The sequence below is a fragment of the Falco peregrinus genome, chromosome 6 (genome assembly GCF_023634155.1).
Source record: "Falco peregrinus isolate bFalPer1 chromosome 6, bFalPer1.pri, whole genome shotgun sequence".
Taxonomy (NCBI): domain Eukaryota; kingdom Metazoa; phylum Chordata; class Aves; order Falconiformes; family Falconidae; genus Falco; species Falco peregrinus.
The window spans coordinates 25,193,248-25,219,321 of NC_073726.1; the positions used below are offsets into that span (position 1 = coordinate 25,193,248).

General features: G+C 39.0%; 1 protein-coding gene across 1 annotated transcript in view; it reads left to right on the forward strand.

The window, feature by feature from the left end:
- The window catches only part of UPF2 (UPF2 regulator of nonsense mediated mRNA decay), a 68,106-nt gene extending 46,136 nt beyond the window's left edge, over positions 1 to 21,970 (forward strand). Inside the window, 6 exon segments of the mRNA XM_055807247.1 lie at positions 1,501 to 1,605; positions 2,542 to 2,640; positions 3,458 to 3,625; positions 8,992 to 9,133; positions 12,858 to 12,978; positions 20,665 to 21,970. Of these exon segments, the coding sequence (XP_055663222.1) occupies positions 1,501 to 1,605; positions 2,542 to 2,640; positions 3,458 to 3,625; positions 8,992 to 9,133; positions 12,858 to 12,978; positions 20,665 to 20,674 (645 nt within the window). The 3' untranslated portion in view covers positions 20,675 to 21,970.
- The last annotated feature ends 4,104 nt before the right edge of the window (positions 21,971 to 26,074 follow it).

Consider the following 26,074-nt stretch of genomic DNA (forward strand, 5'->3'; position numbering starts at 1 on the left):
ATTATCTTTATCTGTTGTAGAAGCAAAAGCATTGACTAGATGTCTGAGCAGTTGTGTAGGAAAAATAACAGGTGTTCAGAGTATGCCTGTATAATGTGAATAAATAAGAGTTATGGAGCATAACAACCTTCCTTGTTTACTCTGCCAATCATATTTTGAATCAGAAATGGTGGAGCCAATAAAAAAGATGTGTACATAGAAATTCTAACTTGTCACTATGACACAGCAGTTTACGTGGTAGTGGTAGTGTTACGAGAAAATGAGTTCATCAAGGTAACAGGAAATACTTTTTCTCCTTATGCTTGGGTTTGTTGGTCTACTAGTAAGCTTTCTTCCAATCCATGCTTCTCAGTGTTAAAGTTCCTGAAGTTTGGCTGGGTTTGTGCCTTTTACCACAAATTAATAGTATCGTTAGAATCAGAAGTGGTTGTGGGGTGGGGAAAGGACCGCTGGAGATCTTCTTGTCCAGCCTCCCTTTGCTCAAAGCAGGGTCACCTACAGCAGGTTGCCTGAGGCAGTGTCCAATCAAGTTTCTAGTATCTCCAAGAATGGAGGCTGTACAACTTTTCTGGGTAATCTGGTCCAGTGTTTAGGCACCGTCACAGTAAAGAAGGCTGGTTTTCTTACATCTAAATGGAAATTTTCAACTTGTGTCTGAGTCGGGGCCCAACTGCTTCTGGGTCTGTCACAGGGCACCACTGAGAAAAGTCCAGCTCCCTCTTCTTTGTTCCCTCCCTTGAGGTATTACACACATTGAGAAGATCTCACCCCACTCAGAGCCTTCTCCTCCCCAGGCTAAACACCACCACCTGTCTCAGCCTTTCCTCCTATGACAGGTGCTCCAGTCCCTTAATCATCTTTACAGCCTATTGCTGCATTCACTCCATGTGTCCATATCTGTTGTGTATTGGGGAACCCAGAGCTGGGCACAGCACTTCAGATGTGTCTTGCCAGTGCTGAGCAGGCAGGAAGGGCCGCCTCGTTTGACATGTCAAGAACATGTTTTCCCTAATGCAGCCCAGGATGCTGTCAGCTGCCTTTGCTGCAAGGGTGCATTGCTGGTTCTTGGTCAGTTTGGTGTCCTCCGGGACCCCAGGGTCCTTCTCTGCAGAGCTGCTTTCCAGCCTGTACTGGTGGAACAGGGTTCTTGCTCCTCAGATGCTGGACTTTGCATTTCCCTTCATTGAACTTCATGAGTTCCTGCCAGTCCATTCCTCCAGTTTGTCGAGTTCTCTCTGAGTGGCAGCACAACCATCTCGTGTATCAGCCATTGCTCCCAGTTTTCTGCTGTATGTTTGTGTGGAAATGTCAGATAAAGCTGAGTGAGTCCAGACCGAAACATTAAATGCAAAACATAACACATTTACTGAGGCTGAACTGAACTAAACAGGTTTGGCTGGGGAGCGGGTAGGAAAGGTACAGAAAAGGTGAATGAAGAATCAGATGCAAGTGGCCTTTTTTGTTTTAAAATAGTCAGAAGTTATTCATTGAATATTTCAGGAGGGCTCTGACAATGAGGAAGAAGAAGGTGAAGAAGAGGAGGAAGAAAACACAGATTATCTTACAGACTCCAATAAGGAAAATGAAACTGATGAGGAGAATACAGTATGTATTGTAGCTTAAGATAAGTGAATGGAATTTTGCATCTTTGGTTTTCTTTACTGAATGTTTTTTCCCATGCTGCTCCTAACATGTCTGGGAAAATACGGCAAGAACACTCCTTGCTATTCTTTCAAATACATTTTAGAGTTATTTTTATATTTGCAAACTTTCATGATTACCTTCTGAAAATATTGACGCTGTCAACTTTACTACAACATGTTTTCACAGGACTGTGCGCTTTCACAGGTGGTAGCTAGTCTGGAAAAGATTGCATAAATGATAGTTTTGCAATCTAGCAATGGTAGCAAAGTGGTATTATACAACAAGGTAAAGTAGTTACGCTCCACTAGATTTCAAAACTAAAAAGGAGACAAACTACAAAGTGCAGAATTGCTAAAATACAAATTTGGGATTGGTAGATTGTAACACCTGTAGCAAAAGAACCCATCCGGTTGAGCCTGAACTGCAGTTACATAGTAAGGAAAGTAATGAACATTACCAGTACCCTAACACATTGTTCTAGAAACAATGTTATGCTTTCCAAATACTGAAGAGTAGTAGTTGTCTTGAAAAGACCATCTAACTTTATGGACTTACTGGAAAAATTAGTTAAATTAGGTGTGGTAAGGATAGAGACTTTTCTTTGTATTTTTGCTGTATCTAGAATGTGTACATACATATCTGTGCACATACACTAGTATGTCAGAATGTTATGACTGGCCAGCCTTCATAATAATTGATGCAATAAGGGTCAGGAAATATTTCTTCAAGAAAATAATTCAGGCTGAAAGCTTTTTTTCTTTAACAATCCAATTGTTTAAAGCTTTTGATTATGTATGATATATAATAAGCAATAAGGATATTGTTCCACTTATTTCTAGACTGCATATTTGTATTTCTGAAACTAACGTAGTAGAATGTTTATTCCCACTGCAATAGGAAGTAATGATTAAAGGAGGAGGACTTAAGCATGTCCCTTGTGCAGAAGATGAGGACTTCATTCAGGCATTGGATAAAATGATGCTGGAAAATCTTCAGGTATAGATATTTATTTTCTTGAATTAATATAATTTGCTGTACAGCTAACTATATTCGATTGTTTTAATTTTAAAAATTTTTAAATTAAACTTCTAAATATAATTCTATATACTATAAATATATATATAAATATTAATTATTATTTTTTAAAATAAGCTATTGAAATGCTTAGCTTCCTATAGTAAAGAACATGATTTTTTTTTTTCTTAACTGTGGCCTCTTCTCTGTAGTTGACACATTTGGATAAGTAGCTTTTAGTAAAATAGATGTTGTGTTGTTTGCCTAGTGAATATATGACATGCTGACATATATAACAGCTACATCAGATACTATACGATGCTTCTGACTTGATCCTAAAGCATCCATGCCTAGGTTTTAATATGTTTAAAATGTAGCTGCATTTATGTTTACATAACCTTTAAGTTCTTTTTTTTTTGTTCCAGTCACATCTAATCAATAGTGTTGAGTATAGCAAACCCTGTATGAGGAATACATTACTAAGAGGCTACAAGAAATCTTGAATGTAGAATATCCTTTCTCAAGTCTGTCTAATCAAGTCTCTAGATTTCTTTCTTTAGAAGGTTGTTATTCAGAATAACTTTAAAATTTGAAGTACTCTGTCCCTTTAACTGTCTTCTTCACAAGCAAGGAAACTAAAAGGAAATGTAATAAAGCCTAATACATTTATTTCTATGTTGTTCCATTTTCCTGGGAGATTAAACCTTTTCTCAGTCATGAAAATATGCATGTTGCCAGACTTAACTGACATTTTTAGTATCTGGTCATTTATATAATTTACCACTTTTTTTTTTTATAGCAACGGAGTGGTGAATCTGTTAAAGTACATCAGTTGGATGTTGCTATTCCTCTACATCTCAAAAGTCAACTGAAGAAGGGTCCTCCGCTTGGTGGTGGGGAAGGAGAGTCAGAGTCTGGAGACACAATGCCATTTGTCATGTTAACAAGAAAAGGCAACAAACAGCAGGTAGGAGTTTACATAAGGCCGAGATATTGTTTAAATAACTAAAATCCTTTCACTTAAAGTCACACTGTGACTTTTGAGTCACACAGGTGTTTTCATTCCTCACCCTTTTCTCAGAATGGGGTACAGATAACTTACTTTTGCTAAACAGAAAATACCATATGTAGTTTCTTGGAGTTCTTGGCTGTTAATAGAAATCACGTGGAAAAACTCTGTGGTTAAATTATACCATTGCTAGTTACATTTGGTGATTACACCAGTAGGACAGTAGTATGTCTTAAATGTATTTGAAGTACAGTTGTGGAAGATGAATGGATGCGATTGATGGACTGCCACTGAATGTTGAAAGGAGTAGCAAAAAATAAAAAGGAATATTCCAGAATCTTAAGATTCTACAGATTCTTCTGAAAACACTTTCGGCTTCAAGTCGAGATATATGTCATTTGCTAAATTCCATTTCCTGAGTAACTCCCATTTGGCTGAATTTGTTCACCTTGCCAAAAAAGTCATTATCTCTGAAGACATTTATAGGGGACTATTCCAGAACACACTGAGTGAATCTGTTGGAGAAACTTAAATGGAAATAATGTAGATAAACCAAACAAATGCCTTGCTTCATGCAGCCAAGCTATATATCTGTCTTGGCTCGTTTCTTCAGTATGTTTGAATTTTCTTAGGTCAGCAAATGCATAGTATACAAATAAATACCTGACATGTTCCACATGCATTTCTCATCATGGTTTAAGTCTTCGAAAGAACCTTTTCATTTTTGTTGTGTAAATTGATGGTGAAAATGAACGCGTTTATATGGAAAGGAAACCCAAGGCACTGTTTCATTCCATGCATCTGTACCATTTAAGTGTTTAGATCCCTGTAATTACTCTGGACATTTGTTAACTGAATTGTGACAGTAGTGTAACAGTTGAGGTATATAAACCCAAAGTAGAGTCTTTCTTTTCTTTCATATGAAAGACATTTCAAAAATTAATGTAGAAAGTGATGCCTCTTATAAAACACTTCAACTACTGAGTGTGCGCTGTGCTAACTGCTTTCAAAGTGGAAGTGGCGATACCTATTTGAGTGGGCACATACGTGCTTGCACTTAGTAGTGGTGATTAACTGATTTCCTTGCTATGTTTCTTTGGTTATTCTGTTTTCCTGGAACTTGAGTGTGGTATATCAATTTGCTGTGGTTTAACCCCAGCTGACAACTAAGCCCTTCACGGCTGCTCGCTCACTCCCTTCACAGTGCGATGGGGGGAGAATCAGAAGAGTAGAAGTGAGAAAGCTTGCGGGTTGAGGTAAAGTCAGCAAAAGCCACGTCTTTAAGCAAAGCAAGGAATTCATTCACCACTTCCCATGGGCAGACAGGTGTTCAGCCATCTCCAGGAAAGCAGGGCTTCACCACATGTGATGGTTACTGGGGAAGACAAGCGCCATCACTCCGAATGTCTTCCCCTTTCTAATTCTTCCTCCAGCTTTATATGCTGAGCATGATGTCATATGGTATGGAATATCCCTTTGGTCCGTTGGGGCCAGCTGTCCTGGCTGTGTCCCCTCCCAAGTCCTTGTGCCCCGCAGCCGACTTGCTGGTGGGGTGGGATGAGGAGCAGAAAAGGCCTTGATGCTGTGTAAGCGCTGCCCAGCAATAAGGAAAACACCACTGTGTTATCAGCGCGGTTTCCAACACAAATGTGAAACACAACCACATGCCAGCTCCTATGAAGAAAATTAACTCTACCCCAGCCCAAACCAGACTGAAAGTTCTACAGAGATTTTGAGTGGGGCGTTTTAACTGTTGTCATCGGGCTGAGGAGGGATTTAAGAGAAGTCTATTAAAAAAAAAAAAAGGGTGTTTAGCTCTTTCAGGATAATTTACTGGGAGTATCTGTAGTTACCAAGAATTTTAAGATCTTCGTACTCTGTGAGGGGAAAATATTGCCAACGTGTGGCTTAAGAAGAAAGCAGGACTTGTTCAGGAGTTTTCCCTGCTCCTCCCCCAGTATTTGGTTTTGGGAGTAGGCTCTTCCTGCCAAAACTCCTCTCAGTGTTTCTAGAAATGTAGAAAACAGTTGCTTTGTAGACTACTGCAGTTCTTGAGTCAGTGAAAGCCTTCTTTGTCTATAGTTCTGTATTCAGAAAAATAAGTCTTAGCAGTCAGTTTTAACAGAAAAATAAGCAGGAAAGAAGAAGAGGTGGAGTTGAAAAGAAAATAATTATTCCTTCTTACGGAACTTTATTTTAAATCTGCATGAACAGAATGTGCAGAGTTTTGAAGTGATGGATGCCTGCTTTAGTGTTAAGTTATAGCTGTAAACTTTCAGCTTTTTAAAAACAGTCAAAAGGAGTTTGCAGACAACCTTGGAAGGCTGTGAGTAGCTTCTCATCTGCACTGCCACTGGAATGATAAGCATCACTGCTTCACTACGACATCAACCTAATCACTTGCTATCTTAGCAGTTGGTTTGGTCTCTGTGTGCTTTGTCAACAGTGCTGCTGAAACTAGAAATTCACACAGTAAGAGAGTACTTGCTGATGAAAATGGTATGTGCTGTGCTTCCTTCTGGAGGCTAATATTTGGTAGTTGAGGTCCAGTCACTAAGTACTCAGCTCATGTGCCAGTGTTCAGCCAGATTTTGGTGGGGCATTGACAGCTAGTTTTTTCAAGCAACACAAGAACAACTGAAAGCAGCATACAACCCAAATTAATAGTCATTACGGGCTGATAGTGACAAGGACACAATATTTTTATCCTTTGTCACACTGTGATTTACTAAAACATGCAATAGCAAGGATATTGGGTAGACCAGTGTCTTGCAGTAGATGGGTGGGTTTTTCAGCTGTCAACTGAGCAAGGAAGTTGTATAACAAAACTTAGAAAACCAATAGCAGAGAACTGAACATTGTTACTGGAAATGAGACAGTGGCATCATGATTTATCTGCAAGCCATGAGAGGACAAGGGGAAATAAAGAAATATTGCTATCATAAAGGATCGGAGCTGAGGTCTGTCTAATACCATTAGATGTTTTTGAAACTGTCCAAGAAGTTTTGTGCCAGGTAGGTGTGAGCTAAGGTGAGATTTAGACAGTAAAAAGCAAGTCACGTAATGTCCAGAAACTTGGTTAACACCTAAGACAAAAGATATCCTTTTGTTTGAAAGATTTCTGTAAAAGAGTGGCAATATCCATTACCTTCTCCTACGTGAAGTTCTTTATCTCAGTAATGTTTTTATGAAATCTGTAACCTAGTCTTCTGAATGATAATTTTTCTTCTTCAGATTGCCATCTTCAAAGTGAAGTCCTTATGTTCAGTCCTCATCGCACAGATTTTGTAAGAGGTTTTTAATATACCTCTTCATTATTTGCAAATCAAAAATATTTTGTTTGCTCACTAATCATCATATCCTTTAGCAATTGTCATCAGTAGTTTGATTTGGGATGGGAACTGTCTGAATGCCTTGGGACAGTGACTCAGTGATACTTTGTTAATTACCAGTCTGTTGTTTTTCCTTTCTTTAATATGCACCCTTAGTTCTCTTTTTTATACTTGAAGCATTCTGTCTGAAAACACTTACCAGTCCCATTAAGCTGATAAATCCATAGTACTGATAAAACATAAAGGACATATTAAAATGGATGAGGAGCTTAGTGGTGAAGCTAAGGAATTATTTTTATCATGAAATGCTTATAATGGGTTAGATATTTATGTAGTTTGTGTAAAGTATTTGACAGTATCTGGGAACGTGCATAGTATTCTCAGTAATAAGTACTGTTTTCTGTTGGAATTTGAAGAATTTTCAGTTTTGTTCTTCCCTGCACACCTTAATAACAACCTTGTATTAATTTCTAGTATAATATGCTATTACCCTCCCCTGGCCCCTAAAAAAAAAAATCTTCTGCCTGATCTGTCTCATCTAAATAAATGTAGTTTATAGGGTTTCACTGTACCCAGGTTTTTGTCAAGTCTTTGCAAGGGTCTGTCTTAACTGTTTCAAACGCAGTTTATTTTCAAATGCTGCATCTGAGTACTTGGTGTCTTCTCACACTCATTATTCATCTGCTGCTAGTGGGGCACTAACTATCTAATAGATACCTTGAGATTTCTCTAGTAATGATTGCATTAAATACTAACCATACATAGTGAGGATTTTGCTTTTACTATATACCTTCCAACAGAGGTTTTGATAATGTATCTTTCTGTCTCTAGCTTTTGACAGCGTAGCAGAAAAGAACACTTAGAAGTTTGCTCTGCTTCTGTTTCTGTGGAAATAGATTACAAGAACAAGCAGCAGGATTCAGACTAGTACCAGTTTGTGGAATATTGAGAGTGATTATCCTTAAATGCATTACCCTACATATAGCACGAAAATATTTCTTTCTAATACACATGCAGTTGAAGGAGGAAGTGAAATTTTTCTAAATATGTTCACAAACTTTAGCATTAAGACGTTTCTGAAAACTATTATTTCAGTTGCAGTTAAGATTAAGAATCACTTTTCTGTTCTGGAGCTTCTGTGGAAATAAAAACTTGGATTATCTGAGGCTAGGGAAAAAGAAAGCATCTTCTCTATGCCTCTCTGAAAAGCTCAGCTGTATTTTTCAGAGAGAGGGTACTTCCATAGGAGTGGTACTAAGCTTACCTTTACCATAGCTTATAGCAAATCAGATAATCGGTTGAATGTGTAGTGTGAGTGTTTGCATGTGGGGGAGGAGGAAAAGACTAAATTTGGCACCACAGTTGTCTCCAGACTAGTAAGAAGCCCTGTGGAGCTCGAGTCATCCCTAAAAGGAAAAGTACCAGCCAAGGAATGAATACCAGAGGATATCTGAAATGCTTGGAACCTTTCTTCTCTGTTATCACAAGTGATAGTAGACATTCTGCTCAGGGGCTTCATCTCTTTAGAAAATAGAGACTGTTGGAGGGAGATGCAGCTTTCTGAGCCAGCCATGGTGCTTTTATCTCAAGACTAGTGTCATTCACTGTGAGGGCATTGGCTTGTATGAAAATGAGAAATAAAGCATACAGCTATGTGTTTCTGGAGAAAGTGGATCAGTTTTGTTCCCCTTAAATACTGTGTGTATAGTCTTTTGCCTTAGCGGCACGTCAGCATTTTTTATGTTCTCAGTGCCTTTAGGAGATCCGAGTGTCTTGTATTTTCTCATGGTTCCTTATGTGAAATAAGAGTTTAAAAAAACTCCACAAACAAAACCAAGAAACAACATACTTCTAGTAGTAGAAGTAGAAACTTCTGTAGGAAGTATCTCATCACAATGACGTAGAAATAACCATAACCCTTCTGCATTTTGGATTGCTTTGGGGTTGGGTTTTTTCTGTGATGAGCACTTACAAATGTATTTTCATTTGCAGTTTAAGATCCTAAATGTACCAATGTCTTCCCAACTTGCTGCAAATCATTGGAACCAACAGCAAGCTGAACAGGAAGAGAGAATGAGGATGAAAAAGCTCACTTTGGATATCAATGAACGGCAAGAACAAGAGGACTACCAGGGTATGAAAATCACCAAGTATTTAATTTTTATTTTTATTTTCAGAGGAACTTTCATGGATCTAGAGAAAATATTGTTTGTGATAACTAGCTAGCAGTTCAAGTTCTGAATATTGGTTTGCAATACTTCATGGAACACCTGTATTTTAGTTTGTCATTCATTATTTTACTCTTTGGTCTCTGTGCTTGAAGAAGTTTTTACAGCTTTTGCATGGAAGAGACTTTTCAGGTGGGCATCAGATCTCAGCATTTCCATTTATTTTGGGAAAGAGAGTAACTGAGACTTTCCTTAAAAATAAGATAACACAATATTAATCTGTTGTTTGTGGCATTGTCTCCATTACTGCAAGGCAAGTGAGTTGGATACAAGAGGAGTTGATTCTGTGCAACTTAAACTCTGCTTTTTAGATACTAATAGTTATTTTAGATATTCATAGTATTTAGAATCTTCATCAGTCTAGCTAAGACTTGCAAATACAAAAAGGTAGCCTTCACCTGAAAAATAAAAACTGTCACCTCAGCTTCGTATTGCTAAGGGTTCTAGAGTGCTACAAATATGGAGCATAAGAATATATTAACAGAAATAAAGTTTTGTACAAATTATATGATCTAATTTGTTTTTTAGAGGTATGTAAGGCAGGCATTTTGGTACTTGGACAGATTGAAGCAAACAGATAATACAACAGATCCGATAGCCCCTAAACTGATGCATTTGATGTGTTTGGTTGTTGGGTGGTTTGTTTTGTGGTTTGGTGTTTTCTTTTTTCAGGCTTAACTTTCCTTGGCTTACAAAGATAGTAGATAAAACCAGACCAATAAAGTTGATCGTAATCAGTTCTTGCGTTAGTGTTTCCATTTAACATCTCCAAAGTACTTGCTCTGTTTTTTTGTAAAGATGTTGTAGTCTGGTGGTAATCACAGTATAAGTAGTTAATTAACAGGAAATCTCATTTGAGGTTATTTAGTGAAAGGTCATCATTCATCAAGAAATGGGAAACTCAAAGCAGCTCTAATTCTAAAACAGAGTGGAATCTAACACTTCTTTCAGAACTTTGATATTGCAAGTTTAGTTCTTGTACTCATAAAAGTGAGGTTTTTTCCAAAGTGAGTGTCTACAGAGCTCTGAAATGGTAACACAGTATATTCTTAGTATTAAATAACCTAATCAACTTATTTTCTGAGACACTCCCCTCTTATAATAGCCCACCTGTGAAAAAAAAGGAAGAGAAACAGTAGACTCTAGAATTAGACATTTAGGTGCTTTTCTCAGGCTTTTTGTGGGTTTTTCCTCATTAATGATATTTCTGATATTTTTACTGGTCAGGTCATTTGGGGGTTTATGCCTTGGCATATGACTTTGTTAGTATCTTTATAAATGTCTGTTTAATCTAAGACTTTATTGTGAGCAATTGTGCTTTTTATCCAAAAAAGGATCACATTGATTATGTCCAAGAGAAATGAATCAGACAACTGCTACTAATTGATAACCAGTAATTGGTAATTGTTTTCTACTTTCTCATAGATTTTCTAGGTGTCCTGTATAAAGCATTAATACAGGGGTAAATCAATGTGGAAGAAAGAGCTTTTTCCATAACTGGTGTCCATTTTTAAAATGGGTATTGATTTTTTTTATTAACCTGGATAATATACACAGTAAAACCAAACTAAAAGGGACCTTTTAATCAGGTTAAACAGGCCATATTCATTTCTCTTTGGAACTATATTTTATTTAGATATTGTGCATTTAATTGTTACTTTTGAAGTGTCAGCTTGCCTGTAACCAGTTGGTACATACCCATTGAAAGAAAAAGTTGGTTTTAAATTTCTGTTCCAAGCTTTGAAGTTGCCAGTGGAGGAAGAAGTCTCAGTTTCTGGAAAAATGCCTCAGAGTTGTCCTAACATTTGCACTTTGTGGTTTTTTTTAATCTGCACAAGGTAGCTAATAGGTTAAAATTCACTAATGTACTTCAAAGTAGTATCAGATAATTATTTAATACTTCAGCAATATTTGTTAGTAATTTTAAAAATAACATTTTTCATTTAAAGAAATATTAGGAACTGGTGAGTCTCTAATTTAGGCTAGTATTTTTCTGTGTAGATAACTTTTTTCTTCACTAAAACCAAAGGTAGGTTGACATGCCTTCAGCCTAGCTAATACATTGTGCTCCCCTGCCATTTCTTCCTTCTGTTACCTTCTCCATTATGCAGTTTCTCAGTTACTGACTTTTCACAAACCCCAATATTTTCTTTCACCTACACTGGAAAACAGAAGAGACAGGCATGTGTGTACTTGCTCATTCATTCCTTGCTTCTACTGTCTAGCTGGCAGTGTACCATAATCTCTTCTTATTTTCTCCCTGAGTCTTGTCATTGCCAACAGAGATCTCTCCCGGCATACAGAATTGGTTTAAAGGATGTTATTTCATGATGTTTACAAAAATGGACTGTCAGTGTGTTGAATGGCTTTCTTTGCCTTTTCCAGGTGTCAGTAGGGGAGTATGTGGAGCGTGAATACATGGTTTGTTAACTGTTGACAGCAATATTGTCTATTAAAATCATTCATGATTTCCCAGTTTCTTAAAGATTGGGTGGATAACTTACTGAAAGCCTCATGTGCATTTTGTAAATGGCAAAAGATTCTCGTTGAAGTCTCTAGTTTTGCCCTGTGCAAGTTATTGTGAGAGTAGCAGGAGTTTGTTTCTAGCAGATGATGGCTATGTGTCTCCAATGAGATTACCAGAGATTAGAGAACTAGACAGAGCAGACTTTCAAACATAACCTGTTTAAAAGCTTATTCGATTTTCCCCTTCATTTATTCCATCTGTCTGTTTGCTGAGTAATGCAGATTCTTGCACAGGTGGACTGTCAGAAATACTTTCCATTAGATGCACTAACATATGGGCAGAGCTTATGTGGAGGTTCCTATGATGTATTCATAATTATATTTGATACTTAACCAGTAACTTAGCCTGGTAAAGAGCAATTTTGTATCATTAAAAAAATGACATTTTAGAAATTTTTAGCAAATGCCAAAGTACAATACTTACCTAGCCTAAACTGCCTAAAATTTAGATGTCCAGGTCTAAACAGGGTGGTGTAGGCTTCTTTCTACACTCACCTATTTTTTTCTCACTGATCATAAAGTGAAAAACTCCATCCATGGGACAGCTGGTGTAATGTAGGTCAGCTGAGTCACCCTCTTCAGGTTCCTGTCTTCTCTGTAAAAGGATCCTATTATGGCCAGCTTAGACTTCTCAGTGCCTAATTTTAGGACAGGTTTCTTGCTGAGTCTTTAATTGGCAGTAGCATTGTCTGGTTGTTACTATTTCAGGGTAGTTTCATGTTGTGGCTTCTCATATGGTTGTGAAGCTTTGTCCCTGATCACTGATAAAAGAAGTGGTGGCTGATAAGTTTACAAAGAAAAGGTCACAGGCCTTTTTTGTGAGCACCTATGATGGAAAGCATTGCTGGCAGTTGCTTCTGTAAGAACATCTGGAAATGCAAATTCTTATTACGGGGTAGCTTGGATTTGTCGAAGCTCTCTATGCAATTTAGTAACTTTTTAAAATTAGCTGTTGTGGAACAAATTGAGTGTTAACCCTGAAGTATTGCCAATTGTAAATAAGATGTCTTTTTTACTACATGGTGGTGAAATATCCTTGTGTAAATTCCTCTTTAAAATGATGCATAGAAAATGTGTTTAACTTTCTTCTGTGTAAAATTACAGAGATGCTGCAGTCTCTGGCACAGCGTCCAGCTCCAGCAAATACTAATCGTGAACGGCGGCCTCGTTACCAGCATCCGAAGGGAGCACCTAACGCAGATCTAATCTTTAAAACTGGTGGGAGGTAGGACAATCTTCTTTTAAATGTGGTAATTCCGGTTCTAGGCAAGTAATTACCTTCATAATTGAAATAGATAATGATCTGTGTACTTGCAAGTGCATTTGTTAGTAGTTTCCATTCTAAAGCACTCAGTTAAAATACTGAGCAGTGTTTTGTGCTTCTAACACGGTGTCTATTAACACCTCCTTGACACAGGTTTGGAAGCCAGAGGATTATTTTTCAGTTGTGAAATGACTGGGAGAATCTGAGCCTCTTTTTTATAGAGGAAAGGATGCAAGTCTGCTTTCTCAGTGAGAGGGGAGAGGATATTATTGAATGTCTAGAGAAATTCTCATTGTGCTTTTTCAGTTTGGTGAATGTGAATTTGAGAGCTATACCTCTGTATTTGAAGCCATGAATGGAAAGTAAATATAGTAAAGGTGGGGAAGGAGAAGGAGAACCATTGATATATGGTGTGTGAGAGCATACCAAAACCAGTATTAACATGAAAAGAATCATTCCAGATTGCCTAATAGTAATTCTGAGACTTTAATGTATCTCAGTGTGTCCTTTCTCACTCAAATTAAGCTTGCAAATAAACTATTAAATTAACCCTGCAGCACAAATTTGAATAGACAGTTTCAGGTGAAACACAGACTGCTTTCATGTTTCTGTTTTCTTTGCAAGTTAATTTTGGCCGTGGATACATAGGAGCAACAACTGGGAAGGGAGAGTTTACCTACTAATGGGTCTGTCTTTGTAAACTACCAATAAGTTAACGTAATATACTAAACCTCTGTTACAGTACCATTACCAAATTCTTTCTGGTACTTTTTTATAGTTACAAAATAACTCTGATGATCACTCACTCTAATGAGACCCTATACAGATACTGCTTGAACAAAACAATCCCTCTGTTTTTTGAAAACAGGCTGCAGTTTAAAATAATATTTTTTTAAAATTAACCAAATATAACTCAATAAAATGATCAGTGCTGTCCTTTTAGCTTTTTCATAGCACTGTGGCCTAATACTGTCACAGGAATAGAAACTATTCAGTTACACTGAATTGCCATATCGGCAGGTGTTTCATAAATAACTGTGCAGCCTTCTCTTCTTTGGGTCATCTTTCCCAAATGCCTTGCAACCTGTATGGGGAGCACACTGCAGTTCTTTAAAAACAGCAGCCAGACCTGCAGGTGCAATATTTGCAGGATTTTTTTAAATGAGTTCTTTTGAAAGCTTTTTTTTTTCAAATGTTTTAGGGAAAATACAGTTTAGGACTTCGCTGTAAACTAGGTCAGACATTGTCCAGCAAACAGTTTAAGTAGTGTTTGCTTGTTCAAATAGCTGTGCCGTGTGCTTACAATTCTGATGTAGTTTTATATTATGTAATTTACTCTTTGTTCCTTTTAATCTGTAAGCTCCTTAGAGCAGGGACCAGGAAATTTGTTTTAGCAGGCATATTTTATTTGTTGTGTCATGCAGTGCTCAGGCTTGTGGTCATGCATCAGTTGAGCCATCTTAGCCTGTAGTAAGGGAATTTTGCTTTTCTTAACCCCAACTGAAAGATATTTAAGCAGAGATTTTCTTACCAGAGACTGTGGGTCCACCAGTGGCTTACCACTTCAGGTATAGATTGTCTGTCACCTACGTTTTTAGAGCTTCTGATTTATAGGGAATATTAAAGATTGTCTTCTGACTTTGAAGGGTGGACTGCAGTCTCTGCCCAGACTCCCGTCATGCTTTAGTTAAGAAGTTACCCCATGGACTTAGAGGACACCAGAGTGTTTCCGATTTGCTGAGAGATCTGAGCTATTAATTTTAGTATCTGTTTAGAGAAGTTTTCACTTTCCTACGGGATGCTGTTATCACTTGTGATGAGTGAGCTGTGTTGCATTGTTTCTTCATATATACGGAAAACTGATAAATTATTTTCTTACAATAGTAACTCGAATTTATTGGAAATAATAATGTATGTTACTTTCTTTAAGGTATGCAACTTTTTATTTTAAATTTTCTGAGGTTAGGGATAATCTGAGCAAATAAATCTCCTTGTTGATTCCACTGTAATGTACAATATGATGGGTTCTGATAGCTGAAGTTGAGATGAGGACTTTCTTGCATTTTAAGTACTGTTGAGTAGAGAAATGTAAAGGTAAAAACACCAAATCCTTTTGTGCTGCTGACATGTCCTAAGCACCATGTTTCAAACATCTTTTAGCAAGTAAAATCCAAATAGACCTATCGTAATGGATGATTCAGAGATTCATGAGGGCAGCACTGGTTGTTCTCTTGTATGTTTTTGGCCTTGAACAGCTGGATCTGGCTTTGCAGTTAGCCCTGCTGTCTGCACAGGATTTGGACTAGATGACCTCCAGAGGGCCCTTGGAACCTAAATTTTTCTGTGATTTCAGTTTGGGCCTAGTGGGGTGCTAAACCAAAACAAACCCAAAAAAACCAAAATCACCCACAGATGTGATGCCTCTTTTGCCTGTGATAAACCCACAGTAAATGAAAGAATTAATTAGTGGCTGTGGCTATATAACATGCACTTTGTTAAAAAACAAGAGAGAAATCTTCCACAGTGTTTACTTTGTGATGTATGTACTTTTTCTATATTGAATTAAATGAAGTGAGATTTACAGACTTTGTCAGATTTCTTCTTATTTAACATGTGCAAAATCCTGGATCAAAAATTGGAGTTTATTGTTATTTGCTTGTAATCGCCTGGTTTAGCCTCAGGTTTTAAGACCTGCTAATCCTGCAAGGAGGAGATTCTTTTTGGGACTCGTACATTCAAGACTGACTGGCCTTAAAGATAATTTACTGTGACTCTTTTGGAAGTAGGGTTCCTTGATTTGCTTCAGCAAACTGGGAAGGCAACACTTTCCACTTTTGCCTTCAGTTCTGTAGCATTTGTGTATTAAAAGAGGACTTTGGCCTCTCACTTCAAAAATATTTTTTTCCTTTCTTTAAAGAGGATGAATACCTGATAAATGGCTTGCTTATAAAGTGAAATGAAAGCAACCACATTTTGTGAAATCTGTTTTAAAACATTGATTACCAAGAATTGCAGTGAGTATTTGACCATAGAGAAAGTGGGCCTTACCAAGGAGGTTTTTTGTCTTGTTAAACCTCTCCTTATTAAAAGCAGTAACCTCAAAACTCACTGCTGTTCTGAAAGTATAGTAAAGAAAGAGGACCTGTTTGTGTCTAAAGGTTCATTGGGATGCAGCACTATGATAAACTAAACGATATTCAAGTTAATTGGTAATTTTACATCTTCTGTTTGCATCTGACTCTTACTTCTGTTTAACCCACTTAATAAATAAAAGTGAAGCATAACGGCAGTAACAGAATGTTAGGATTTTATTAGCTAAATTTTCTCATAATGAATAGTATTGCATTAATGCTGAAAAGTCAGAGCATGGGGTAATAAGGAAAAGTGTGAATTTAACACAATTTCCTGTTTCAGCTACTGGACAAACACACTTCATACATCACCTGCCATGTAGCTGATGTATTGACCAATATTGTATTTTGAAGGTTTGAATTCACTTCTTACTGACATACCAGAAGTCTTGGGCAGCCTAAATCCAGTTTCTCTGTTAGTCTCAGTCTGGCTGATTGTCATAGACTACCATTGTCATTTTCTAAAATGAGACAGACTCCTGGGTGTTGGTGTGGCACTGTCTTCAACTAACAAATGTATTTCTTGGTTATTCATGCTGGTTTCGAAATTTTTAGTTGTAATTTTCAATGATCTCTTGTATTCTTTAAAAAAAATAAAATTGAAAGGTCATCACTTTAGCAGTAATATTTTGCTAGTTTCAGAGATTTTTATGATGAAGTGGCTCCCACTTTTACATTCTAGATATAAGTACTAGATACAGATACTAAAGAATTCAGTCATCTATTTAATTGTGTGGTAGCTCAGTTGACCTTACTCTTTGCCATCTTTTTCACTACTAGTTTCATCTTGACCTTTTCTCAGTTGTCATTCTCGATCCTGTACTACATCCTTTTCCCTAATACATACACATGCTAGTGTAGCCTTCCACGAAAGCCATCCAAACTCAGCAGGGAAATTCCAGCCTCCCTCTTCAGCTTTTTTATGGGAGGAAGCCCAGGGTGGGAATATGAAGGGCGTAGGGGGATGGCCAAGTCCTGCAGCTTCTTTTGATGGTCTGCACTGGAATTGAACCAAAAAAAGTAAGAAAAGCCAGGTTCTCAGGTGTTTGTCTTGGCAAGGTGGTGCTTGTTGGGCTCTGCAAATGTAGGTGGGAGTCTAACCCATGTAGCAAAGGTGGAGAGACCCCGATCACAATTAGAGTTTAGAGGGAAAGGAAGGCAAGATTTTATTTATTTGCATACTAGTTTATAATGACTCTTTGTTTAAAAGAGTTATTTCAATAATAATCATACTAATAAAGCAGACAAAAACCTCTGCAGTTTTGTGGCCCTCTGGAAACTACCTTACAATCCTCAAAACACCTTCCTGGTAATAACCCATCTGGCATACTATGACTTTGATTTTATTTAGTCAGGTTATTTAATTTTTGTTGAACAGATGAGAATATAAAAAAGAACTTGCACAACTTAAGATTCTCTTACATAGTTGAGTCTAGCTTTTGTGGATTGTTTGAATCTGTGCTGTTTACAGTATGGAAGTTGGTAATTCAGATTTTGTTAGGAAATGCCATGGGCGTCTTAGTATTTTATTAGTCCGGAAACACATGGTCTGAAATATGATTATTCCAGATAATATATTCTTGCACTGCTAAATTGATAACAGCTGTTTAAAGTCCAGTGCTATTTCTTTGCAATACGAAATGGCTAGGCTCACATTCTACAGAACGTAATTTTCAATTTTGCTGTTGAGAGCATAGTCGCATGAGCAGTAGCAAAGTGTTTAGAATGAGTCTAAACACTTTACATTTGTTGATGTTTCTCTCCAGCCCGTATTAAGGTACAGTAAGTCTTTAATCTCTGTTACTGCATTCATTTCTGTCGAATCAAATCACCTCATGGTCTGATACGTGAACATACTTGCGTACTGCCATGGGGAAGACAAGGGATACTTTGTCCAATGCCATAGATGTGTGAGATAGGAAAGAAGCAGACTGTGGCTTGACGAGTGCTTGAATTTAAGTTTCCCAGGATTTACATTGCTATCTGCCAGTATTTTTCTTCTCTTGCCAGTATACAGGAATGCATACGTACTGTCAAAGGGCAGTTTTGTGGGAGAGAAAACAAAGATCTGTCTCTGTAAGTTATCTCTGCTGTCGTGCAGGGAGCAGCTTGGAGCAGGAATCTGAACTTCAGATTGTTTTCCCCTCTGAGAAATTGTTTGTCCCCTCCCAAGCTCATGCATCTGAAAGCAAGAAAGTGCTTTCAGCAGAATAAAGCACACAAAGAAAAGAGCTGTTCGTGGAAGAGTGTATGCTTAAAACAGAAAAATAAATTTCAGGTGTTCACTGTATTCCTGTTTGTGGTTAATGTGATTAGGGGAGAGAGGCAACAGAGAGCACCAAAACCGAGATTAGTCATGAAAAGCAAAGCACCAGGTGAGTTCTGAGAGGAGGTGTTCAGAGAAGGAAGGTGCCTGAAATTTGTGAAGAAATACAGTACTTCAGAAATGCATAGGGCATTGTGGATTGATGGAGGACCTGAGGGGATTAGGCAGAAGTGTGCAGTTTAATTTCAAAGGTCTCACATGTTAAGAAATAATAAGGTTTTTTATATAATCTGGACACATCGGTGATGTGCAGAAATTACTTGATTTAATGTACTCTCCTGGGCATGTTTCATTTTAAGCCATAATGTTGTCTTGCTGACTTAGACTCTCCCAACTTCACATGTGCAATAGGTTTGTGATTATTTTGTAGCGTATACTACAGTGTAATGTTTCTGTGCATTTTTATGAGTTCCAGTTTTCTACTGTGGCCATGGTTATGTAAAAGTGTATCTATGTGTTTCTCCATCACATGGAGTATGTAGGCACTATTAATATTTACGCAGTGGCATTGAGAAGCTCACTATACGATTTTTACACAAATTAATAACTGCGTTGGTAGCAGGAAGTAGGGGAGGAGAGTAGATTGCAGAAAAAAAGATATATTTTGCACATAGATTTCAGGATTTTTTTTAATTACAACTGTGTACCAAGTTTGACCTTGCCACAGATACAGGTTTGAATCAAGTTTACTAGTTTGGAGAGAGATGCCATGTGAAATACCTGTGTTTGGAAAAACTACAACTAAGATTTTTATGAGCAGCACCTTGCCGTAATCCACTGAAACACTGCTTACTCTCCCTTACCTGCCACCAACATGCTGGTTTGGATGAGAGTAACTTTTATGAAGTTAAATACACGCAGCTAGTCCTAGCCTTTCCCCTTCCCTTCCCATCAACAGCAGAATTATTTTTTTAAAGGGACATGTAGAGGTAAAAGCATGATTCTGCAATTCATTGATGTTGGAAGTTTCTTCTCAGTTGTAACATTCTGCAAGTGAAATCTCATTCGACTAAATATATTAAAATTATAATTCCTCTCTTTTGCAAACACATAGCCAGTGTTCCTGATATTGAGTGTGCCACAAAGAATTGGAGTATTATATTATGTTTCACTAAAAGGTGGTTAAAACCAAGTAATAGAAGCAATACTGCAGTAAGTTCTAGTGATGCATCAGCTCAGTACTTCCTGGCAAAAACATACAGTATGTTGAAGTAAAATACACAAATACTGGGTAACATAACAAAGCAATACATAAGAATACAGTATCACTGTGAAAGCTTTATAGTTACTATGTCCAGTTAACATACTTGAAACATTTATCTTGCAAGTTTTTCAATAAAAACTAAGTTTAGATTAAATTACTGTTCCACAAATGCTTGGGGTTTATGCACTAATGTAGAGAAATAGGAACTGTTTCGTTTACATGGTAAAAGACTTGGGTGTGTAGCCCTGGAGCTTTCTTATAATAGTGTCTAATTTTAACTTTGCTTTGTACTACTAGATTTTAATTTGCAGTCTAGAAATCAGATGAAAAGCAGCCCAGGTCCAGTAACCGACAGTGGTGATGAAGTTAGGGATACTGGATTAGCGTTACTGCTAGATTACTCTGGTCTTGTTGAGTCACATGCCTGAAAATTGATGTAACTTTTCAATGGATATTTACGTTCTTAAGAGTAATTAAATGCGACTTTTTCTAGGTTGGGACATGATTTTGTGAACAAGGGATGATTGAAGATTTTAATACAACTGTTGACTCTAGAAAGGTTCTAAATGTTTATTTGACTCTGGAAAGCCCTCTGACATTTCTGCAGTACTTCTAAACATTAAGAAACTGCACAAAAAGATGAAAACGATTTAGTATAACTTGTATTTCAACAAATTGACAAATCAGTTGTGCACTTCAGTAGTTTAGCATCTCATCTGGGAGAATAAGGCAGCTATTTCTGAACAATTTTAGATTCGTCTGCTGAGATTGTATAGGGGACTTTTTCCTGAAACACATTATCTACCTTCTTATATCTGATGTAATCTTTTGAAAAAAATTAGTGCAGGTAATAGAAATACCTAACTTGAATATGTATAGGGTAAAAGAATATCAAAATTGCTAGCAGTTGCTTTCAGTGGTTGCTAACCTGCATAGTACTGGATATATTATAACTAAAGTATTTCTGTTATCTTTCCTTTTCTTAGGAGACGTTGATCCAGCAGCAAGCGTCATTTCATTAGGTCCTGTATCTCTGATGTTGTGGATAGTGGAGTTCTCCAGTGATTAAATGAGAGCAGTGGACACATCTCAGCATGTCAGTCTAGAGCGTTCAGAATCAAAACCTGGGACAGGCTGGGGCCATGGGGCAGAGACAACAGCCTCCCCTCTTCCCCCCCAAATACACACAGAACAAGTGGAAGCTTCCAGTCATGGCCTACCAAAAAAAAAAGAAAAAAAAAAAAGAAAAAAAATAAAAGGAAAAAAAAAGCTTTTTGTAATGGGAACCACATTGAGGGTTAATCTTTTTGTAAGAGCAGAAGTAAATGAATGAGATGGTTAACTTGACTGGTGAGCAGCTTGGTGAAAACAAAGATCAACCTGAAATTCAGATAAATCACACTGGAATGGAAAAGGTCTTGGACAGCTCAGTATGTGGGAGAACAGAGTTCTAAACTTGGCGCAAGTTACGTTATCTCCGAATCAAGCGCTTTGTGTTGGAAGGATATTCCTTGGGGGCTGCAAATCTACAATAGAAAAATGTAGAGCAAACAGTGAAATCTAAAAGAAACCCCTGACAAGTAGGTTAACTTATCAAACACTCCTCAGCAATACAGGTTTTGGTTAAGGAATAGCCTTTTGCTGCCAGATGAGCAGGAAGGAGGAGGTGGGAAGGTGTGAAAAACTTAAAGAGGCAAGAAGGTAAAATATCTGTTGAGGTTTAAAATAGAATGTGAAGTTGATTAACACAGGGTGTTGACTTGAACTGCTTGGAACAGCCTGACACCAGCCTAAGGACAGGGATATGGTTGAGCCCGTTGTATGTATCATTGAAAACCAAAATGTGCCGGTCAGCGTAACAGAAGGATGTCAAGGAGTGGATCCAAATATTTTGTTGATCTTCATGGGCTGATAAGCCTCTGTGTCTATTGAAACAAACAAAAAGTTTAAAAAACCCACAAGATTTAAGTCTGGAAACAAGTAGAATTTCTATTTTTTCTAAGTAGAAATTGAGGTTTCTTGGTCTGTTTCTGACAATCTGTTATTTATTAGCATAGATTTTTGTTTGCTTTCAGGTAGAGATAGTTAATTGGGTTAAGGAGCTCATCTGTATGTTACTACTAATTTTTTTTCTAGCTCTTTTAAAATCCTTTTTACCACTGTTTTTGGTTTCTGCATGTAGGAAGAGAGACTTGTAAAATGCAACATTTCATACAGAAATGCCGCCCGATCTTCACCAGCTTCAGAAATCTGATCTTTGCCAATGCTGCAATAAAGTGTTGTAATTTAGAATTGGTGTCTGTCTCTTTACGTTGACTTTGTCCTTCTGAAACGATGTTTTGAAGAGTTTGTGATATATCATCAGGCTGTAGCTTGGACAAGTAATGTAAAAACAGATGGCATTTTACCAAAGCAGGAGGATTCCTACCCCAAGAAATGTACTGGAAGCACACCTACCAAATGCAAGGTTTTCTTGTTCAGCAAGGAGTTGTGAAACAGGTCATCGTTTCACATCCCATAAGCTGTCATGCTGACAGTGGCTCTGAAAGAAGTGGCTTAACACCACCTTGTCTGCAGCAGCTTCCTGTTGCCCCCTTGGTGTTGTGTGGAGCCGGGGCTTGCTGCAGCCACCTGGGAAACTGAACTGGAAAACTGGCCTACCTTAATTCAAGTGATGTGGTTTGGACAGAAAGATTCAAGGTTGTTGCAATGTGCCTACTTAACGTTGTGTTCTGTAATCACAAAATTGAACAGTGGGAGTGAACAAAGTGCAAGCGCAGCTTTAAGTCTGCTCCTCTCATTTGTGCGCTGTAACAGCAGTCAGGGTTGGGAGATGTTCAAATCGTTGGAGCGCATTTTCCCCAAGGACACCTCTGCTCAGGCTGCTGGTAGACAACTTCCAGTTTGCAGAGCGTGGCTTGAAGGTTTTACAATGTCATGTGTAGATGCATTTTGCTAGATTGCTGCCGGATATCATTTAGTAAGGAGGCAAGTATCCTGAAAGTGTACAGTCACCTTAAAACCCCCACGTTGTCACAGTTGTTTGCAAGTGTCCCTGTGCTTGGAGAAGGTCCTTCACGTGGCATGGCTGTGGGATGTACCTGCCCTACAAGGAGGAGTACATTGTGGGAAGGCCAGGTCTTCGTTTCAACTGTTTCTTTTCCTATGAATTTTTTCCACATAGAATTTATGGGTATGTTTATTAATCACATTTGTAACTCTGAGCTCCTCCAGGAACATCTTCTTACGGCAGTATGACTGTATCCAGCGGGCCAATCCAATTTCCACTTCCCTGATGAAAAATACCTACTAATTCGTAATAGCAAATTAAGCATCTAATTGTGGTTCAAACTGAAGTCAGCTTCCTTTTCTGAACATGCTGCTTAGTTTCAAAAGCATTTAATTTATCTGAATTGAATAACTGCATAAACATAAAATGTGAGTTCACCTTAGTGTTTTGTGTGTGTCAATCTAATGTCTTGGATGGAATTTGGATCGATGGAAATACATTTATAAAATTACTCGCTGAAAACAGTTGGTGGTCAGTTGGGGATTTCCTGGACTTCAGGCTGACCTCAAAAATCTTTTGAAGTTTAATTTCAAAATAAATTATTCTGATGGTATGCTGAATAGAAATCTTATGTCAAAAGTCATTGCGAGTGAAACAATGATGTTTGAACATACACAGCAAAAAAAAAATATTTGCATCCTATCTATTCTTTGCTTCTCCGTTGTGCTGGCCCCACAGCCTCACAGATGTGGTGCAGCTAGGTGCCATCCTGCTGCTTGCAGAGCAGTTTTTCCACCCGAGTCACGTACAATTTGTTGCTGTAGGGGTTACAGCACCCCATAGTCATTTTATTTCATTAGATGTCATTGGAATGTCATTTCATTTTATGTCATTAGAATGCTTTGTCATTGTTTAAAGAATATTTAGTTGAAAATGGCGAGGTGAGCAGCCTGCTTTCGGTACAGGAACAGGGAAATAACCTGTATTTTGATCAGTGCTTGTCTTACCTGTGAGTATCGCTGCTTTATCCTGATGACATTTTTATTTTTATTAATGAAGTTTTATCTAGTATCATAGATTTGTAGGATGGTTTGGGTGGGAAGGGACCTTAAAGACCATCTAGTTCCATTCCTCTGCCACGGACAGGGTCACCTCCCACCAGCCCAGGTTGCTCCCAGCCCCGTCCAGCCTGGCCTTGAGCACCCCCGGGGATGGGGCACCCACAGCTGCTCTGGGCAGCCTCTGCCAGCGCCTCACCGCCCTCACAGTAAAGAATTTCTTCCCAGTATCCAATCTAAGTCTCCCCTCTTTCAGGTTAAAGCCATTCCCCCTTGTCCTGTCGCTGCAGGCCCCTGTAAAACGTCCCTCCCCAGCTTTCTTGCCGGCCCCTTTAGGTACTGGGAGCTGCTCCAAGGTCTCCCCGGAGTCTTCTCTGCTCCAGGCTGAACCACCCCAGCTCTCCCAGCCTGGCCTCACGGCAGAGGGGCTCCAGCCCCCTGAGCATCTCCTCTTTGCCTGGAGTACGGTGACCTGCAGGTGCACCAGGTCACTGGGGGAATCACACCAAGTTCAAGGTGTGGCATTGTTCGATGAGAGAGAGGATGTTCCTCCAGGAATGTTTCTCAAGGGATGCTAGTTAAATATGCTCTTGCAAAGAGTATTTCTAGAGCAGTGTTCCTGAGCATGCATGGAAGTAGTTAAATCTAGGAAAGCATACGTAGATGGAGAAATTCTTTCTTGCATAAAAGATTTCTGTTATCGTTCTCTGGAAAGAATTTGGACTAAAGTCAGGTCTGGATATTTGAAGTTGTGCCTTCACAGATGTGAGGCTTGTTGAGCTGGCTTGCTGACAACCAGAAAGTGTGTTGCATGATGGTACTTCATATATTTTTTCTGTGGCTTTGGTGTTAGATGGTAATCTCTCTTCCTGCAGCTCTCAAGCCCCCAAAGCTCAGGGCAGGGGCTGGGGAAATGAAGGCCTTCCCACTGGAGGAGATCAGGTTTGTGACCAGCTGAAGAACCTGAACATATGTAAGTCCATGGGACCCGGTGGGATGCACCCTGGGGCATCCCAGAGGCTGGAGCCCCTCTCCTGTGAGGACAGGCTGAGAGGTGGGGTTCTTCAGCCTGGAGCAGAGCCGGCTCTGGGGAGACCTTACTGCATCCCTTCAGGATATAAAGGGGGCTTCAAGAAAGCTGGAGAGAGACTTAGCAGGGCCCGTAGTGACAGGACAAGAGGCAGCAGTTTAAAAGAGGGGAAATTTAGATGAGGTATCAGGAAGAAACCCTTCCCTGTGAGGGCGGTGAGGCGCTGGCAGAGGCTGCCCAGAGCAGCTGTGGGTGCCCCATCCCTGGGGGTGCTCAGGGCCAGGCTGGACGGGGCTGGGAGCAACCTGGGCTGGTGGGAGGTGTCCCTGCCCATGGCAGGGGGGTGGACTAGGTGATGTTTAAGGTCCCTTCCCACCCAAACCATTCCAGGATTCATGGGGCATCACTTGGAAGGCTGTTGAGCTGAGGTACTGTGTTGGTCCTTGCTCCAGGATGGAGCCGAGGTGGCTGGGAAGCTCTTAAATGGGAAAGTGGTGGGTTCACTGGGAATGTCCATAATCACAGGCAACACCTTGAACTCCAGCTGGTGCTGTCTGCTGTCTTTCTCTACCATTGCAATGCTGTAACATGATAAAAGAAGAAAAGGTATAAATCTTTTTTCTTCCTGACTTGCTGAGTTTTCAGCTATATGTTGCTATAATTTTATTAACTTTCTAGGCCTTCAAAGGGAAGAACTGTTGTCCTCTTTGTTATGGAGCTAAAAATATATACAAGCACATCGACGCACATGCCGCAGTGCACACACACAGAATGTAATTTTATGTATGTTAAGGCTTAGAAAAGTACTTTTGTATTGTGGAGATTGCCTGATTTGCTCAAGTTTTCAGGTTTTTTTGATTTGCCCTTTCCAGCAAAGCAGTAATTGTGGGCTTGGCAGGGGCAGCACGATGAGAGCTGCGAGGAGTTACACTGCTGGACTCGGCAGTTTGCTGATGCAGCCTTCTCTGTGCTTGACGTGGGAACACTTTTGACTTCAGTAAATGTGGTGCTGTCGCAAAGTGCTGACTTGGGGAGATCACCCAGGATGGGCTCGGTCAGCTGGCAGCATAGCGTTTCACAGCTCGTCCAGCTGTTCAGCATCAGCACCGACTCAGGACGGCTGTGACCAAGGGCAAGCCATTAGTAGTCCATGCAGGTTGGACCTGAAGGACCAGCAGCACTGGTGGCACCGGCAGCAGTGGCTGCGCTGCCCGAGCAGGGTTGTTGAGCTGCCGTCAGCTACACACTTGTTATCAAGATGGTCATTGTGCTTTTCTGTCAGAGGGGTATAAATTAAA